This window comes from Peromyscus leucopus, chromosome 11, assembly GCF_004664715.2.
Source record: "Peromyscus leucopus breed LL Stock chromosome 11, UCI_PerLeu_2.1, whole genome shotgun sequence".
Classification (NCBI taxonomy): Eukaryota; Metazoa; Chordata; class Mammalia; order Rodentia; family Cricetidae; genus Peromyscus; species Peromyscus leucopus.
This window is the reverse complement of record NC_051072.1, coordinates 47111069-47131570: the sequence shown is the minus strand read 5'-3', so window position 1 is coordinate 47131570 and position 20502 is coordinate 47111069. Positions and strand designations below refer to the sequence as shown.

The following is a 20502-nucleotide window of genomic DNA, read 5'->3' as shown; positions in this document are numbered from 1 at the left end:
AGATCTCCAGCCAAATGAAATGCAAGACATTCTTCTTGTAAAAAAACCACAAAATGTTCAGGGTGTGCTCTCAGAAGCCTGGCCTCCATCAGGCAGCACCAAGCATGATTGGCTACTTCCTCAGAGCATCAGATAAGTATCACAGGTTAAACTTTGAAGGTCACGAACCACAATTTCCTGTCCCCAAAGCACTGAACGGAGGAGCCTCGGCTGCTGATGCTGGGTGCTCCACCCTCGATACATTTTGTTCTGGGTGTACAGGGAACAGGGCAAGACTATTTCTCACCATGCATTCTAGCCCTGGGTCTCCGAGTCTGAGGCTAGTGCTTGAATAATCATGACCTTCACATCTGCAGTGATCTTGGCAGATAGTGATCAGAAGTGAATTAGCCAGTTTAACACATGGGCAGGCTTCTAAGCAAACAGGAATCCAAGTCCCTTCTGTGCCCGGGTGCTGTGCAGCTAAGGAGGGAATCAGGGTGGTGGCGAGGCACTGGGGGACAGCTTAGAATTTTCTCAATGCCTTCTGCTTATACCCAGCACTTCACAGAGTGACAAGCATATCTACATGTCAGTATCTGTTCGGAGAGGTCTGAAAAAATAAAACCAACCTTGGGGTAAAGTCATCATTTCATTGTAAACAGCTACTGGAATGACAGGATTTGGTAAGTCCAAGAGATAGCGTTTGAAAGCGTCTGCTAACACTTGTACATCAATCATTTCCAAGTCCACTGAGGCGGCATCTAGGAGAGAAATAATTTAAGAAATATTTCAGGCATTCATACTTCTGTTGGGCCAATTTCCCAAATGTGGGACTTAAAAAAGATACAGGGACGGAAGCAATGTGAGGAAAACGGAAGCCATGGCGTGGTGACTACTGTTTCCCATAGGGCTAGTTCCTGAATTTGGGACAGAATGGCTTTTCTTTGCGTAGCTGTCTCATGTATTATAAGCATTCAGCATGCCCAGCCTTTCACTATTGGGCTAGTACCATAGTCCTTAGGGCAACAAGAAATAATGCCACTGTTATTGATAAGCTAGTGCCCTCTCCAGTGCCTGTGTTGAGCCCCAGTGCGCCATACAGAAACACGTTTGGAGATGGACCCTGCAAGAGGTGATTAGGTTAAACAAGGCTGTCAGAGTGGGCCCTAAGTCCGATCTAACTAACACCATTATAAGAAAAGACAAAGTCACAGAGACACCAGGAATCTAGGAACAAATGAAAGGCCATGTGAAGACACACTGAGAGGCAGCTGTTGGAAAGCCAAGGGAGGCCTCAAAGAAAGCAGACAGGTCTATGCCTTCATTGTCTTGGGTTTCCAGCCTCTACAGCGGTGTGAGAAATACATTTTATTCAGTTTGGGGGAGTAGTTCTGCCCAGACTGAGAAGGGTCTGACATATATATAGCCAGTGTTTCCTCGTACCACAATAGGAAGATGAGAAATGAAAAGTCCAGGTTTTCTCAAATCTGAACTGATAAATGCTACATAAAATTCAACCTGAACAGAATGCTCAACTAAATATCAAGATACTACAGCATTTTAGCAATCAATTTCAAGATTGCCTGTAGAATAATCTGAACAGTTCCAGAAAGCTTTTCCTAATGCTGTCATTATCTAAACTGTGAGCATCCAACTCACTCAGAACAAAGAGAAGGAGAACGAATTTCTCCGATAAATCTATCAGCTAGAAAGGAGGCCGAGCCATTCAGTAAAGGGGTAACGGTAATCTAAAGCACTTTTCTGCACACATAAGGTGTATGTAGCTCAGTCCTTGGGATGGGAAAGGAAACGAGGTCCAATAGAAATCAGGGGCACCAAGAGCAAGATTGGCCAAGGGCATCCATAAAAGACAGCCATTTGGCAATTGGAAGGAACGTGAGGAGACTTATCTAGGGAAGGTGTGCTCAGAAGGTGGGCTGACGTTACATGTTGTTTACTGTCTCCAGTTATGGCACTGAGGGTTCTTCTGTGAAGGAGATATAAGGAACAAGATAATATAAAGAAATTACATAACTCAGTAAATGGCTGGATCAGGCAGTGTCTAGGAGATGAGAAAATACCAGAGTCATGTTAAAATGATTCTATAAGGAAAGGCCAGTACTTAGGCTATCCCTGAAAGATGGATACTGTAAGTAAGCTCTTTAAACTTTCCCCCATTCAGTTAAAAAAAAAAAAATAAAACCTCTGCCTATTCATGATCTCTTTGTAGCCAAGAAATTTTTATATGACCCAAAATATATAGGTATGTAAAATAGGCACACAAAGCAAATACTTACTGAAATTATAGATCAGTTTATTTTAAAAGTATTCTTAAGTACACATATAATTTTACCATTGATTAAAGGTGAAGGCTAATTGCCTACTGAGTGATTTTCTTTGTTTATTCTTATATAGAATTAAATCTTAGCTTAGTATTGGATACTGTAAGATACACAGCACCTTCAGTGCTTTTCAGAGGTAATCAATATTATTATTTAAAAATTGTGAATAGGGGCATGCTGTTTTCCATAAATGCATGATATAAAGTGGCAGAATTACATCAAGAGTCATTCCAAAACTTTCTGGAAATTCTGTTCTAACCGCATCCAAAATTTCTTTAACTTTTTTTTTTTTTAATGAAACTCAAACAACAGTTTTCACAATCAAACATTTTTATACAATCCAATCCAAAGATATACTAATATGTGTGTATGCATACATGTGATATGTGTGTGTGTGTGTGTGAGTGTGTGTGTGTGTGTGTGTGTGTGTGTGTGTGTGTGTGTGTGTAAATACATGCCAATATCCTAAAGATACACAAGCTAAGAGGGATGATAGGAAAATCCATGTCAAAGTCATCCATAATTCAATCGTGGTGTTTCTATGAGGCAGGAAACTTTTTAAGTAATTCATACCATACGATGGTGTTGAACCAGAGCTGGGGTGGGTGCGGCCACAGGCATAGACAGCATACACAGTGCAAGGTGTGAAGGTTTTATGTTCAGAACTAAGGATACAGTGAAAGTGAAGGAGGACTCATGGGTAAATGCTGCCCAAAATGTCTTAGGCTAGTCCATATTTGGTTTTGACTTAAAGTTTGGTTCAGAAACCTTGTATCGTTCCAAATTCTTCCTGACCACCACATGCAGGTAGTCGACCCTTTACGGGAAATGACCCACACACTGGGAAGCTGGGGTAAATCGAGGCTGAGACTAAGTCACAAAAAGTCTTCGGACACATCACTACATTAAGCAAAACTTGTTCCACCAAGTAGCCAGGGGTAACTCTAGTATACACTACACATAAGACAGGAAAGGGAAAAAAAACTATAGAAGTTGAAGGATAAGGTGGCAAAACGTTGTGCCACTTAAATATCCTAAAGAGCTAACCGGACACAAAGCACTTTATAGTAAGTGTGCAAGGCCATACTGGGCCTTTGCATAAAGGGTCTAGCCTGAAACTAAGTAATTGTTAGTGAAATTGTATAGTGTCAGTTAAGACTACAGAACTCCAAAGAATATTCCAAGTTTCTGGCCCCTCTAGACAATGCCCTTGTGTGCTTTATTTCATCTCTTTGCCTTGGAAAATCACTGAATTTCTCATCCTGAAAAAGTATGCTTCACCATTTGTCGATGTCTGTAGGGTCACATGTCCCTTTCTTGGGCATAACCCCCTTGGTGCACTTGCAAGGGCCGATGAGCAGTCCCTTCACCAAGAGAATTGGCAAGTAGTCTGGCAATTCTGTATCTCACATCACACCTGGGGAGCCTTGAGGACAAAGTGTGCCTCTCCCCTGCTCTTCCTGCCTTCCTCAGCAGCCAACGTAAGCCAAACGGCAGGTATTTAAGGGCTGGAGCCCTTAGGCTGGTGCTCATTTCAGAGACCTTCTTAAGAACCCAGGGAGGGTCATCCACCCAAGTCTTGACAATGTTTGAATGAAATCACATCATGCAGGCCTTGGGATAAACTCACCACATGTCAAAGTGCACAAGAGTTGATGATGAAGTATACTTGGTTTTATTACTTTTTTTTTTTTTTTTTTTTTTTTTTTTTGGTGACGTGACTTTCCATGTGCCCCGGGGTTTCTGACTTTTGCAATATAAGATTCCTCTTCTGTATTAACACTACCCTGGCATCTCTTAGCTACCCACAGCTGTCTTTAGTGAAAAGAGCTGGTATTCTTTTCATTTCACTTTTCACTACATTACCAATGGGTAACCAGGTCCTACAATACTTCATGACTCCAGTTCCCTGGGAAGCCCCACCCCCAACCCCCAGCCAGCCACCAGCTGATCTCTATCTGGTTCAGTGGTTCCTAGGGCATGTGGGCAGAGTAGGCTGCAACTGGCACTATTTGGAGACATTCTTGACTGTCGTGACTCGGGGGGGGGGGGGGGGAATGCTACTGGCACCCCATGGGTAGAGAGGCTAGGGGATGTGGCAAAAATACCCTGCAGTGAACGTGACAGTCTTCCACTTCTTCATCAGCGGAATACATCAACACCGCGAGGTTGAGAAAGCCCAATTCAGGTTATGAGAAACCAAAGGGCATCAGGAGAAAATTTGGACCATTAAAATTCAAGTAAGACACACACACACACACACACACACACACACACACACACACACACACACACACGGCAGTTTGTTAGTTTGTTTTAGGGTAAAATGAAGGAGGGGTGGGGAGGGGAGGGACAATCAGAATAATCTGGGTAAAAACCACAGCTTTGCTGCCCTCCCACCAAATCATGTTAACTGAATTTGCTTAAGTTGGGCTTTCCTTCCTGGAGACTAAGAGTCACCCACACTTCAGGTTAACATGAGATGCTGTCAAAGGACACAGTGGGTATTAAGAGAAGTGGGCTGCTTGTCCCACCTGTCTGGCGTCGCAAGTTTACAAGGTCATTTAAAAGCCGGCATTTCCTTTGTCAGGTGAAACTGAGGCTTTCTCCGGGATATTATAACAACTTGATGTATTGACAAGTCTACAACCTGGAGACACTTTTTGCAGAGGCACTCTTAATGTGTGTTCTTTTGTGGCTATGAAAATGTGCCAGTTTTCTATATGTGGGTTTTGATGGCGATGGGGAAGGAAAGCTGCCCATCAAAATATATTATTGACGTGAGTGAATCTTGGTGGTTTACACCATCTCTGAGTGGTGTGAAAAAAAAAAAAACAAAAAAAAACAAACTTTTTTCCAGTGCTAACCTGGATCATTTTGTACTGGTCACATTAAAAACCTTAACCACCAGCTTTTCACAATTTCATCAGTTTCTGATGTCTTCACGTTTCCTGTGACTTTTAGCATGTGTTCAATTTTACTTTTTTTTTCCTTGTAACCAACACATGTAACTCTATTTCAGTTGGCAAAGAACAAAGTTTAGTGTTTCCTTCACACCCTGGTAAGGTTGGTGGAAACGTAGGAAACAGAAAAGCCTCTCACTCTTGACTTTTCTGCCAGTTAGCATCTAAAGACCCCATTGGTAGAAGCATGGGGCACATCCGCACAGAGGTATGTTGCCCTGTGTGTGCTTGGCTGAGCTCAAGAGACACAGGAACTGGAGTTGAGACATTTGGTTGGGTTTGCTTCAAGTGAAATCACTTACTGATAAACATCTAGTCTCGTCTTTTCTCTAAGAAATGTCTTTTGTAGAAATTCCCTAAATTGCCCAATCCTGAAGTTACTTCCCACTTCAAACGGTTACCTTGTAAGGGTCAGATGGGCATTCCTGTGCAAGCATACTTCTGAAGGAGCCTTGTCCAGAACAAGAAGAAGAGCATGTACAACTCTTTCATTTAAATATCCAAATTCAGGTAAATGATATGAGGTAGAAACGCACAAAAACAAAAAGGAAGAAAGAATACTATAAATGAATGAAGGATTTGAAAAATTCTAGAAGTTGGTATGAGAAGATAGATTGCTGACATGAGTTTACTACTTTTCCCTGTATGGAAAAGAAAAGAGGAAGCCATTTAAAGTGACCATTTGGCAGGACAAGTTAGTGTCTCTTAAGTAATGGTGTGCTGGAGCTGGCTGGAGCTGGCTGGAGCTGCTTCAGAAGACCAAATGTTCTCAGTTTTTCCCAACTCCACATTCAATGACATCATGTTAGCATGAAGTCAGCCACAGTGGGGATATTTACATCACAGAGGGGCTAACACTCTAACCCAGTAATTTTCCTCTGCAGAGAGTGCAGTTAGCGTCACACTACTGAATAAATCACCCAGGGTCATGATGTTACACGATGGACATTTGGCATGAAGAGGTCAGCAGGTGAGCAAGGAAGAAGGCCAGCAAGCCAGGTGGGAGGAGAAGAGAGACAGAAGGAGGAAGACACCAGGAGACATTTGTCAAATGATACAGACTTAGAATCTTCTCAGCTGACTCAACTGAATGGCATGTGACCAATGGCAAGGCTAAGGAACATGACCGAGGTATAGTGTCCAATGAATGCCAAGAAATGGTTTCTGAAATTCCTGCAGAACCCAGGGGCTCATGTGTGTGAAAAAGGTTGAGAGCTCACACTCACACCTCCACTCAGGAGCCACACAGCCAAGGCGTGCACTGCTAACTCAATGGGTCAGAGGAAACTCTATGATTTAAGGAGTCTTTTGAGACTTACAGTGTTGGGGGAGGGGCGGGGGGGGCGGGCCGTCAGAAACCGAAAGGTGAGCTTTATCCTCGTTTATGGGACACTCACCACAATCAAGAAGCTGTCGTAGTTCTGCAGGGTTGCTGGAGCTCTGTGTTCTGTAGAGAGTCGAACATTCCAGTCCTAGGACACAAAACAGACCATGTATGCAAAACACAGTTCTCTGGAGAACCTGTGAGCCTGGTGCCAGAGGGACATTCCAATTTCCATCCAGTATCTATTCGAGATGTGTACTAAATATTCTTGGAAGCCAACCCCAACAATTAATTTTATCTGCTATGTCAATAATTTTTGGCAAATCCAGTGGGCCATTAAAAAGCAGGTTACTCATATTTATTAAATTATGAAGAATTGAAGAGCTCCCACAAGGTAACCGCATGTTAGTCTAGAACAGTGGTTCTCAACCTGTGGGTTGGAACTCCTTTGGGTTTGAACGACCCTTTCACAGGGGTCGCCTAAGACCATCAGAAAACGCAGATGTTTACATTATGATTCATAAAGGTAGCAAGATACAGTTAAGAAGTAGCACCAAAAATAATTTTATGGTTGGGGGTCACCGCAACAGGAGGAACTGTATTCAAGGGTCACAGTGTCAGGAAGGTTGAGAACCACTGGTCTAGAGTTAGAAATTATCAGCCAGGATTCCTCCCCTGGTACAGAGACCCACACAGCTGGCATGGTTAGAACGGCCTCTATTGACGGCAGTTAGGAAGACAGTCACATATTGAATGGCCTAGAGATGCATATCAAGTTTAATAGCCATGAATTGAAGGTCTCAAACACTAACTCCCTCTAGCAGTCTGGTTACCTTTCTTCTCAATGGCTTCTAGGAGCTTGATAAGGAGAGGTGGGGCAACATCAGGAGGGGCAAACTGCTCAGCCAGATCGGGAAGGGTCAAAGCTGAAAAAAAGAAATCCCCGACATTAGGTTTCATGGGAGGCAGTCAAGTGCATTCAACCACAATGAAGAATATTTAAATACAAGTAATTCAATGATTCCCATCCATAGCAAACTCAGAGTGGCGCTAAAGGGATTCCTACACCATACTACACATTATTGGGGCCTAGGACATACCTGTTGTTTTTCTCCAGAACACCCTCCCAATGCCCACCAAGCATCCCAGAATCCCCTGACAACAGGCCTTGGATGGTCTCTCCTCTGGGACGTCTTTCCTAGGACAGACTGTCCTGCCTTAGGGCACCTCAGAGTGCAGGCTGGGTTAGGTAGAGGGGCTCCAGGCTGGACTGGAGCTTGGGTGTTCAGGGAGCATTGAGAGATGCTTCGGGGTACAGCTCCCTTTATCCCCATGCCTGGGCACATTGCTATTTAAGAGTGCAATCTAGGGGAGCTCTCCGAACATCTGAAATCAAGTCTGGCTTCTAGGTTATTATAAAGGAACCTTTGCTCAGGTAGGTGAGACAAGATAAAACCTTATGAGATAGTGTGTTATCCTGATGCATAACTGAATAGCTAAACTCCTAGCAGCTGGGCATTCTTTTGTACCCTTGCACTGAGTTCTATCAATGAAAGGCAACACCAATGACCACTGGCCACCTAACAACAAACTAAACCCCTGTGTAATTGTTATCAAAACTTTTGCTTGCGTGCGTGCGTGCGTACGTGCGTGCGTGCGTGCGTGCGTGCGTGCGTGTGTGTGTGTGTGTGTGTGTGTGTGTGTGTGTGTGTGTATGTGGTAGGAAATGAGACACTTAAAGTTTTTAAGGTTTATTTCATATTATGTATGAGTGTTTTGCTGGCATATACGTATATGATGTATATGTATATGTATCACTTGTGCGCCTGGAAATTGTAAAGGAAAGAAAACCCTGGAACTGGAGTTATACATGTTTATGAATTACTATGTTGGTTCAGGAACTAACCTGGATCCTCTATAAGAGCAACAAGTGCTCTTAACCACTGAACTACCTCTCCAGCCCCAAGAAATACGATACTTTAATAAACTGTGTTTTCATATGTTATGAGTACATTTTACCAGTTGTAATGATACAAAATTATCTAATAGAATGACAATCACAAATTACTTGCTCTGACAACATTATATTGATAACCATATTTTTCACTCAAAAAAAGAAAAAAAAAAAAACTGAAGTAAAAGTATTTTTCAAAACTATGCCAGAAGAGGGAGCTAAATATTTCACCTCGCATTTTTCAAACTCCAAAATATAGTGTTGCGAATCTTAATGAAAACATCTTCAGGAGTAACTCATCTGTCAATAATCCAATAATTTCAGGTGTTTATGATTTATAACTTGCATCTTATCTAGGACAGTTTCATATAATCCACTGAATGGCCATAATTAGGTTTCAGTGAGGTTTTAGTGGTATAATTATTATAAGATGTATATGATATTAAAAAATTCTAATTAAACCCATTGTAAGTACCAAGAATCAACATAGAATAGTAACAGATTTATAACTAAAAGTAGTGTTATTAAATGACCTCAAAGAGCTAAGTATGACTTGGGAAGTCATTTTGCAAACTCCAAGACTCCCTGGCCTAAGACCCCTGGAGTTCCCACTGTGTCCTGTCGGAATCCCATGGGGTTTGTCACTCAACTATAGTGACGGAAGCAGCCACCCAGAATGAAAGAAGAACAAATTCTAGAGGAAAACCCTATCACAACACTGTCCAATGACACTTTCTGTGATGAGAGAAACAGTTGGCCAGGCTTGCTCTACAATACAATGACGACTGGGAACTTAACATGTAGCCACTGCAACATTCAGCAACTGATTTTTTTTTTTTACGTTTAATTAACAGATGTGGCCTGAAGTAGCTAAATGCAGGCTGTGACCACAGTATTTAAGACTGCAATCTGAGAACCTGAGCAAAGGCAAATTCTGATAACGAACTGAAAAGTTTCTGAGTCATTTTCTGCTACATAGACCCCAGAATGATGACATCTTTGTCCAAGATAAGGCATCCCTGATTGTGCTCCATAACCTACAAATCTCTCCATCTGGCTTCCTGGGAGACTCTGCCTCATGACACCACCATCTCATAGCTTTTTGACATAATAAAGGTAGAGTAGCTATCCATTAACTTTCTAGAAGGCTCCTATGGAGAAGGCTGATGGGACTTCATTCCTAGAACCAAGATATCTAAGAATAGGGGTAGTAATCTGTTTTGAGTTAGTAGTAAGTTTGATTTTGTAGGTGATTTCTATGAAAAACCCAGCAATGAGATCAGTCAATTTTAAATGTCAAGATGTGAAACATTTTTGAAAAGTGCTTATAATATAAATGTATTTATTAAAGGTTTATAATCATTTTAACTAAAAGCACTATAAAATTTTTTAAAAAAAAGCTGATATGGAAGTGTAAGCCTGTAATCCATCATGTGGGAGGCTACAACAGGAAGACCATAAGCTAAAAGATAGCCCAGGCTACCCAGCAGGACATTGACTGGAAGTACACACACACACACACACACACACACCACACACACACACACACACACACACACAGCAGCAGCAGCAGCAGCAGCAGCAGCAGCAAAGGGCACACCATTTCATTTCCTTTGATAAACTATAAACCACTTCCCTTGGCTCTCATGTTTCAGCTCACAACAGGATCCTCTCCCACAAATACCTTCCCTCCTCCACTGAACAAAACGAAGGTCATCCCATCCATGTACGTACGTACTAGAAGGGAAACGGAAGGTAGAGAAGTGGAGTAAAGAAATGCTATCAAGCCGGATTCAGTACCGTGTTTTCCTGCTAAGGAACCCCAGCACGGCCCCAAACCAAAAGCCCACGGCTAAGTTGTAATTACCCAAGTATGAATACCCACACTGCACTCATGCCACTAACTTATTAAATCATTCCCCTTTCATTCACATATAACACAAGCATTTTTTATGATTAAAAAAACAAAAAACAAAAAACCAACCACCCACTGGCACTGAGATCGGAATTGCTTAATAAAGTTTATCTCTTTCCAAAATCTTATCAGCAGGATCACTTCAGCAGGCAAATAGGAAAACTAAATTAAATGATAATTAAAAATTTCACATAACTGTGATTGAAATATGCACCCAGCAGTTGCTGGTTCGGCAAGGGCTACACGTAGAGGCGTTCCCATCCCTCTCTCTACTACAGCTGAAAAAAAAAAAGAAAAAAAGAGTCGAACTGTCTTGTTTTCCTTTGTCTTTCCTACATTTCCTTGGCAAAGATGTTTTTGTTCGCCTTTGGTTATCCTGAGCTACAAAGTACCTTTTGTTTCACTCATCCTGATGTTTCTGAAAGCCACTGTGATAGCCATGGCCACCAAACATCTGCGGGAACACTGGCCTTTTCAAACCACTGTACACATGTGTAGGAAGCAGGAGCTCTCCGGTTTGTACTGTGTCCGTGAATGTCCAGCTGAATTTTTTTTTAAGACGGAAGAAGCTTTACTGTGCAAAGGCATCAATCACCAAAGCTGATCGAGATTTTGCAATCGAAACTTTAAAAGGCAACATTTACAAGGTGAGACAATCAAAAGAACAACAATTCCAGGATTTCCTATTCCTTAGTATAAGGTCTCTCACTCACTGTGCTTCCTCTCTGAAATATTCAGACACAGGTAATATGGCAAGTGCCTGTCGCCCACTTTAAACAATGGGATTATCACTAGAATTCTAAACAGCATTCTAAAACAAATGTTATTTTCCTCAATAATCCGAAACCCAACTATTCTCTAATTCCATTCAATATACTAGACCTATATATCTGTCATAAGATTTCATCATAGGAGATTCCAGCAAGAAGCAGCAACTACTGGGGATGACTAAGATTGGTAAGTTGTTGAGTAGTCCATAATGAAACATCAAATCATAGTCTGATAAGTCCTAATGGTACCAAAAGTTAGTTTTAAAAAAACTACAGAACATATAGGTTGGGGCTAGCAAGCAAAATGCAAATTAGCAGCATGAACTTGTAAATTTTACATATAAATTCCATTTGATGTGATTTTTTCCACATATTTTTGACCTGAAAAAGAATGCACTTTGATTCGGAAACGCGACATAATGCATTGTCTCAGGTCTGCGGAACCATGTTCATTCTTGAGCATCTGGAAACATCTGTGGACTTCCTGGCACATCCAAGCCCAGTTTCTCCCTTAGCCAAATCATTTTTCACTGGAAGCAGTCAAGGTTGTGCAAGGAAAAAGAAACAATGTGAAAACAGCCAAAAGGTCTGACAGGGGAGAATCTAAGCCATGTATAATTTCTAAGGAAAGGCAGGCTCGGTCAGGGTCAGCTTGCCTTCCACACTCACAAGAACTCCGGTGAACCAGGGAGCCCTAGGTCATAGAAGAAATTACTCATGCTACAACGGAGGCTGCATTTTCTCTTTGCTCTCTCTGCAGGCCCTGGTGACAACCAATCACACAGAACAGAAGGGACTCTCTCCAAACTGAAGCCCTGCCCAAACTACTTACTGGGGCAAGTCTCAACACTCCTGGGCACCAGCGGTGTGTGGGAGATAGGAGCATTGTGTGCTCTAAGTGGTGCCAACACCCCTAAGTGCAAGATGAAACCAACACACAGCTGCACCTTTTGGAGGCATTCTCCATTTAAAAAAAAAAAAAATTAAAAAGAAAGAAAAGAAAAAGACATTTTAAAGTTGGTGCCTGGCAGGACTGAGTGGAAAGTTTAAGGAGAAACATCAAAACGGCAGAGACTGCCCAAGCCAAGGATTTCATTCCTAATGGGAGCAGCTTGGAAATGTGTAAAAAACTGCTCGTTACCACTCAAAATGTAACACGAAATACACAGGAAAGAAAGGATATATGCAAATGGGAACTGATATTAAATCAAGATGTTAAATTGTCTATGGACTTGCTGAATCCAAGCTTTATTTCTGTCTGAAACAATTTTCTCTTGTGACTTCAAAAGAAAAAAAAAAATAGTGGCCACAAATCAAAGCAACTTCAATTCTTTTCTTAAACAAACTCTATAAGCACGTTCATACTATCTACCTGTGACAGCTAATACCTTGGACTTCAAACTTGCTAAGCTCTGTGAGCTGCAAACCACATCAAAAGCTGGCGTGCTCTTTGAGCAAGACAGTTAACACTAAAAAATAAAAACAAGGTAAAAAAAAAAAAAGAAACTGTGGGTTCGTTAATTTTGGTACACACTGGTTTCATCAGTATTGCTATTATAATGAAAAGCACAGAGACATGGGTTTCCATCCTTGTGGTACCACTTCCTGACAGTAATCTTGGACAAGTTAATTAACTTGGACCTGAGTTTTTTCATCTGTAAAATGGGAGTAATTTTATGAGTTAGAAATGATTAGTGAACAACATACCCTCAGTGGACACAGTACAGGATGTAGAAAGCACAATCGTTATTAACATTGGAATTATTCAAGAAATCTTTACTATGATTAGCAGATTTAAAAGGTTTTGTTTTTACGTGTATAAATGTTTGTCTGTCAGTCAATATATGCAACCACTTGTGTGCCCGGTGCCAAAGGAGGCCAGAAGAGGGTGTTGGATTCCCCTGGAACTGGAGTTACTGATGGTTATAAGCTGCCATGTGGGTGCCAGGAACTGAATTCAGGTCCTCTGAAAGAGCAGACAATGTTCTTAACTACTGAGCAATCTCTCCAGCCTCATTAATAGATTTTTAGATATTCATTCCTGATGACAAAATTTAAGACCAGAACTATCTACAATATTAAGACATTTTTCTTAGTACTTCTTAAAGGAGGGGGGGCATGCCTGATGGAATAGATATTAACATTTTGCCTCTTGCTCTATAAATACTCGGTACCTTTAGAAGTCAACTCAAATATTATATTATTTTTAATTTATCAGACTTTCTCCCAATAAGGACCATAATACTAATCTGTTTGAATTATTTGACTTCAGTTCTCTGAATATGAAGGGAAAAACTAAGTTGGAATGATGGTGTAATAAATTATACTAAGCTTCCAGAAACAAGATGGGTTTTTCTTTGGAGGAACGGGAAGATAAAAGTATAGGCAATGAAAACTGGGAATTGATACGAAATGAAATCTTCAGGCATGGCCACATTGTTTTCAGAGGTAACTGCTAACATGGAATTTTTCAAAACTGCCCACAGACTTAAACAGACGTCTGCAAGTCCTTGAAGCTAGCTACCCCGAACTCCTTAGTTCTTCCTAGCTCCGTGTCCACCTCCCCTATCCCTTCTGCTCCACAGCTCTGAAGGCAAGGGGAGAACGGGAGGCCACGCCCACTTACTTTTATTTCTATATAACAGACTGGCAGAAAGAAGTGGCAGGCAAAGGTCTTATGAAGAACAAGTAGGCACACAGCTCTGCCTCTGCGAAAGCCTTCAAGTGACTAGAAAGAATACTGAAGCCCACACAAGGTTACACTTAATCTCTGACAGGCAGGCTAATTAATTGTGATCCTTATCACCTAAATTGGAATCTGATGTAAAGATGACAACTCACAGTGCACAGCAAATTAAAATGCTGAGCAGGAGGTAAATAGGGAAGAAAGCGAGCGCATGCACACACACACACACACACACACACACACACACACACACACACTCACTCACTCACTCACTCACTCACTCACTCACTCACACACTTCCTACCCAGAAAATAAATTATAGTTGAGTCCAAGGAATTTCAGAGGCCAGTGATTTATAAGGAAGTTGGTCTTTTGGTCCGTTGGCTTAGAAAGATTTCATTTGAAGCGTGACTCAGATGTCCCATAAAGGAAAGAATGGGGAGACGGGGATGGGGAGAGAGGAAAAAAATAATCCCATTTCGTGCACATGGTGGGCACTTGGCTCTTTGTTGAATGAGTGAATGAAGGACTGCTAATGGCACCAGCTAGGAGCCGTGTCCCCACACTATTTCACACACATGCTCTTATTTATTTTTCACAGCAGTTCAAAGATGTCTAGTCTTTATTATTCTTGATTTAAAGGCAAGGAAACAGATGTAGAGAAATTAAGTCATTTGGGCAATGTCATAACCTCCTAAGTAGTGCACATGCGTTCAGCTCGGGCCTATTCTCTCTCCATCAGTCTCTGGCTAGGGAAAGAAACCTATGATGTTTCCCACAATTTCCTTTCAAGGTTCCCAAGTGTCAGTGGTAGCTGCAGTTAAGAGCTGCATAAGACATGTGATACTCAATGCCATAAGGCAATGTCCATAATATTTACTGGTGGGTTTAAGCACAGCCACTTTGACGGCAGCATCAGTGTATATCCTCCCCCAGCTAGACAGTAAATACATTCTCCTCGGCTTTCGTGATGGACAGTAACCAGCACTGTGCATAGAGAAGCAATAGGAGCCCCCGTTGACAGCAGACGGAGGTAGGGGAATACAGAAGAACTAGATGGCTGGGAGCTGATAGCAATGCTCATGCCAGATGATACCCATGCTGCAAGATCTCAGACCACACTTTCAAGGAGCAAGAATTGAGGATGAGTGTACCAACTGTAGAAAGAAAAGCATGCTACGAGCTAGACGCTCTGGTTCCTGATACTGATAACTCTTGCCTACATGCACTTCTTCATAGGTTGGTGTTACAATGGACCTCGGGGACAAAGGACTGAGGTCCCAAGGTAAGTTCCAGCCAAGGAAAAGACTCCTTAGATTTGGTGTGTGGTTTGGAGAGCAGGCAGAGAGATGGGGCATTGGAGAAGCAGTGGAGGCCAGTCACCACGGCTACCAATGGCTTCCAAGCATTAAACAGTTAGTGTGAGAAACTGCTTGACACTTTCTCCTCGAGAATCTGAAGAGCCTTAGGAGGTCCTCTAATTGCCCCCATCTTACAGATGAGGAAACTAAGATTTTAAAAAATGAAGCCATTGACCCAAGGTCACTACAGCAGGAAATGGCAAACTGACTTGAATGAATCCAGCTTGCTTTCTTGGGAGGTCCACTTTGTGCATTCTGGAGGCTACACAGCCAAGGGCAGAGGCTGCAAAGAGCTCTCCAAGAGACTCATGCAAATGACCCTAGCAACATTGACAGGCCTTGGTGACAAGGAGCATGTTTGTTCAAACCGGGCTTGGGGTAGTGGGCCGGCTCTCACCACCGCTTCTGCTTTATCAGGTTTGAGATTTTGCCAGCCCACTCAGCCAGGCTAAATATTTTCAGGACGGCATTTATTAAATATTTTTCTCATAAGGCTAAACTAAGCACATTCTTCCTCAAGAATGTCATTGGGTTTATTCAGCTAAAAATAACTGGCCAACTTATCATATTTGGCAAAATATGAAGGACTCTTTGTGAATCATCAGGTGGAGGAGAGGTCCAGTAAATAATATAATAACCCAGGGTCTGAAAAGATGGCTCAGTGGTTAAGAGCACTGGCTGCTCTTCCAGAGGACTCGGGTTCAATTCTCAGTACCCACATGACAGTTCATCATGACTATAACTCCAGTCCCAGCAGACCCAATGTCTTTTTTTGGTCTCTGAGGGCAGTATATGCCTGTGGTATACAGACATGCAGGCAGGCAAAACACTCATCCATGTAAAATAGATAATAAAAATGAAATAATAATACAGTGACTAGGCTATCAGAAGGGGAAGAGCAAGAGAAAAATGGATTGTGTGTGGAATGGGCAAGAAAGATGAAAGACTCAAATACCGAACAGAAAATTCTCTATATAATGAGAGAAATACGTGAGAAAACAAGCTTGTAAGTCAGACTTTTTCATTAACAAAACCTTTAAAAAAAAATCACAGGTAGAAAACTGTGCTATCTCCATATAATAAAGGCAAACAATCTTGAGATAAAAGCATGAAGGCCATGGTTTGAAAGAAATCAAGCAATGTTTTTACCACCTCTGTTCCAGGCCATTAATTCTGGTGGGCCAATACATTTTCCTATTTCAAAAGAAGCCATGTTCATCAGATAAATGAACAAAAATGCATCCACCTCTTCATTAAAGAAGCGGACGGACTTAGCTTGGTTATGGCGTTAAGAATGTTAAATGAGTCGGTTGAAGCAGAAGATGTAGTGTGTCAACACATCCTCTTCAAAACACCTCCATTTGGAATTAGCACTAAGTTACGGGGAGTTATTTTTGTCAGGCTAACCTTTTTTTTTCTTTTTTCCTTAACTGCACTACCAGGAGGCACCGCAGCTAGAATTGTAGAAAATATTAAGTATATATTGATTACATCTGACCTTGTTCCACCAGAGGTTCTCAGAATAAGCCAACTAGCTGGGAGGGGACAACTGAGGAGTGTGCACTCCTCGTAATAACTGCTTAAAAGTCCACGGGGGTGAAGTGGTCAAGTCGATACCAAGGAGCTAACTGCGAGAAGAGAAAAAGGAAAAGCAGCCCGACTCTGGGTAGGAGGTAACCAGCCCGGCGTTTTAATTAACACCTTAGCACTTAGTGGAAACACGGTGTCCTGCAGACAGGACACAGCTGAAACTTCCTGGCTGCAAGTGGGAATGGTGGGGAAATGTTGATTTTCTATAAATGGAAATACCTGGGATGTTGTTAATGAAAAAAGTCCCCGTGACTCAGTCTGGTGGCCGGGCAGCGGGGAAGGCACTGCTTTCGCTGTGGGGTGCTCTTTTCTGCCATCAGCATCTCCGAGAAGACCCTGTCCGTGCCGCCCCCCTACACACACACACACACACACATACACACACACACACACACACACACACACACACACACACACACACGCCCCCCCCCCCTTACAGCCACCGCTTCTCTGTCGGGCTGAACAGGAAGTGGCAGTGCCCGCACCATGGGAAGGAGTTTTGTACATTTTGTTCTATGAGATTAGCCTCGGTAACTTTATGAATTATGAGCTGTCAACTCCTTTTTCAACTGCTATAGAATAGGCTTCTTAGAAATTGTAGCTATAAATAAAACAACAGATGTTTTCAATTGGCTCCAAGAGCGCTTCGGCAACTTTGTTAAAGGGGAGACGTTAAAAGGAATCGCCCCACGACTGCATTAGGGCTCCGCCTGTTGGTTGCTTTTGTAACAGCCTTCTAAAGACCAACGTTTTCATTCTCAAATTATTGTTTGAGGCCACTTACAAACTGTTAGACTCTAACAAAGAAACCAGGAAGGGGTTAAAAAAAAAAAACAAAAACAGCCGTACCCTCTCTGTGACTTCTATTTATGTATGTGTGTATGTGTGTATGTATGTGTGTATGTATGTGTGTGTATGTATGTGTGTATGTATGTGTGTATGTATGTATGTGTGTATGTATGTATGTGTGTGTGTATGTGTGTATGTATGTGTGTATGTATGTGTGTGTGTGTGTGTGTGTGTGTATGTATGCATGCTTAGATCCTTTTCTGGGCACAATTTCATTACATCCTGCGGGGGGGGGAGGGGGGGTCCAAAAAGGTAAGAAGTGAAGGATGTGTTTCATGTTTCCTGGTTTCTCTATGGGCAATGAGAGTCAGGTAACTGGACCAAACATTCAGTATCTCTGAGCCACATTCACATGCAGCTGGAGTGAAATGACCACGGGTTAATACGATCAGCTGTATTAAACGGCTTCTAGTTCTTAGACTGTAGGATTTGGAGAGGAAACAACACAGATAAATACAAAATAATTAAATTTATATTTTTCGTGTCCATGAATCACTTTAAAAAGTAACTCTGTGTTCTCAGCCGCTGCTGTGCTACCGAAACTCTGGCGACAAGGGGAGGTGCCCGGAGGACAGCTGGCGTCAGCACCCCGCCCAGGTCACTGCAGACGTGTGTGCTCCGCACAGGGGAAAGTGAGAGAGGGGTGGCCAATGCCTGACACATCATCGCGTTACAATGCCCTGTCATTCTGAACCCAGGGTACGGGGCTCACAGGGACGTTGGCGAATTAGGTACACATTTTCCCTTTGCCAAAATGAGCAGTCCACACAAAGGGACTCAAGGACTCTGGTGGCTTCCTACATGGACCTCGTGGAAGATAAGAGGCCAGTGTGTAAGTGGTGACTGCTCCAGATCGGACCTTGGCGACAGTGGAGCTTCTGCGTGTGCTGACTCGTGGGGAGGGAAGAACGAGGAACTGAGAAGAACATAAGGCCAGCAAGGGAGGGAAGACAGACAGACGGAGCAGTCTCTGACCTGGAAACCACACTGCGCACTCAGGGTACCTCCTGGAGGGGTGACAGCGGCCTGGAAAAGCCCATCAGTCTCATCTGGCACCTGGGAAAGGGACTCAGAGAGATCGGGTGTGGGCACCAGGGCCCCGATGGTACAGCGGAGGTTACAGCTCCAAGAGTGCTTCTCTTTCCATATGACCTTTTTTTTTTTCTTTCTCTCATCCTCCCTCTTCCACACTTGAGTTATTTCTCAAAGTAATCTTTTGTTTTGTTTTTTGTTTTAAAGGTTTATTTATTTATTATGTATACAGTGTCATGCCTGCATGTATGCCTGCAGGCCAGAAGAGGGCACCAGATCTCATTATAGATGGTTGTGAGCCACCATGTGGTTGCTGGGAATCGAACTCAGGACCTCTGGAAGAACAGCCAGTGCTCTTAACCTCTGAGCCATCTCTCCAGCTCCTGCCTTTGGATGTCTGACCCATGCACGTCCAGCAGCACTGCTGGGCTCTGAGGGAAAGGGGTAGAGGAGGGCAAACTGCCTATGAACTAGTCAGTGACGGTAGGCAGAGGTGGGTGACCCCCAGGAATCTACCCTGCCCCCCCCCTGGGGTGGGGGCCCTAGGGCTTTCTAAGTTTATGTGATCCCCAGAGGAAACTTGCCATTCAGTTCCTGAATTCTTCAGAAAAATCATACCTTCTTTAAAATGTGGTTGTGGAAAATAATCCCAAACCACACAAGATCAGAAACGAGCCACTAAGCCCAGAGCAACTGAACTGTGGGGACGACAATGACGAGAGTCACAGCCAACACTGTGACGCCTTTAACATGTGCTTGTTCTGCACGGCTCTGCTTGGGCAGCTTTTACTGAGGTTTCCGACTGCAATCATCCACCACTCTGGGAGGAGAGCTCTACAACCCCCACGTTTATGAGGAGGGGAGAGACGGCCGACTCATGACGGAGTTTGTTCAGTCTCACACAACTGAACCAGTCAGAGCCAACATTCAATTCAAGGGACTCCCCGTGGACCAAGTACCTTCAAAAAAACGGACCGTCCAGAGCCAGGTGGCAAAAGTCAGACATGGTTCTGTGGGCAAAAACTGACTTGGGAAGTTGAGAACGCCTCCCTGATTGGTCTGGCTCCCTACGGAACACAGTCCTCTTTTCCTCATAGTTCACACAATGTACGGCCTACCTGACTGTTGGCTACCCAATGGGAACAGGCCCCATCATGGTGACATTCACCTCTCCTCACTCCTGAAAATCACAACATGACAAGAGCTTGTGGGCACAGTTCTGTCCTTTCCCAACTGACCATTCACTCTGGAAGGGAAAAGTCAGATCTGGAAAGAAATCAAACGGAACACGTGACACGGTCCCCATGTAGACGCCAGACCACGTCAGAGAGGAGTCGGAGGCGGCCTCTGCAACAGGGGCTTTGAATGGAAGCAGGTATGTGACTGAGTTTTGTAGCAGCTACATTAATCTTTTACTTACTCTCATAAATATAAAATATGGCCACTTCAACATATAACAGATAAAGAGAATTAAGTAGGAACTGTATAGGCTACATTTCTACCCTTGTCATCCTCAGAACACGCTCGGTCTAGAGCAGCGACCTGCCAGCAGCCCAATGTGGCTGTGACATGAGCATGGTAGACCCTGGAGTGGGCAGTGGTGCTTTTTCAAATAGTCCTCCAGTCTTCCTCAGCGCGGCCTTGGTTATCTTGGGAAGGTAGTCGTTTAAAAATCAAAATTATTAAGACAAACAAATGAGGGACTATACTGTAGTGTTACAGGAGAGTCAAATA

General features: G+C 42.9%; 1 protein-coding gene across 1 annotated transcript in view; it reads right to left on the bottom strand.

Moving 5' to 3' along the window:
* Pik3r1 (phosphoinositide-3-kinase regulatory subunit 1) overlaps nucleotides 1-20502 on the bottom strand; it is an 83998-nt gene that overhangs the window by 18380 nt on the left and 45116 nt on the right. Inside the window, exons 3-5 of the mRNA XM_028884829.2 lie at nucleotides 7445-7537; nucleotides 6685-6759; nucleotides 612-743 (exon numbers count right to left, since the gene is read on the bottom strand). Of these exons, the coding sequence (XP_028740662.1) occupies nucleotides 612-743; nucleotides 6685-6759; nucleotides 7445-7537 (300 nt within the window). The remainder of the gene's footprint in view (nucleotides 1-611; nucleotides 744-6684; nucleotides 6760-7444; nucleotides 7538-20502) is intronic.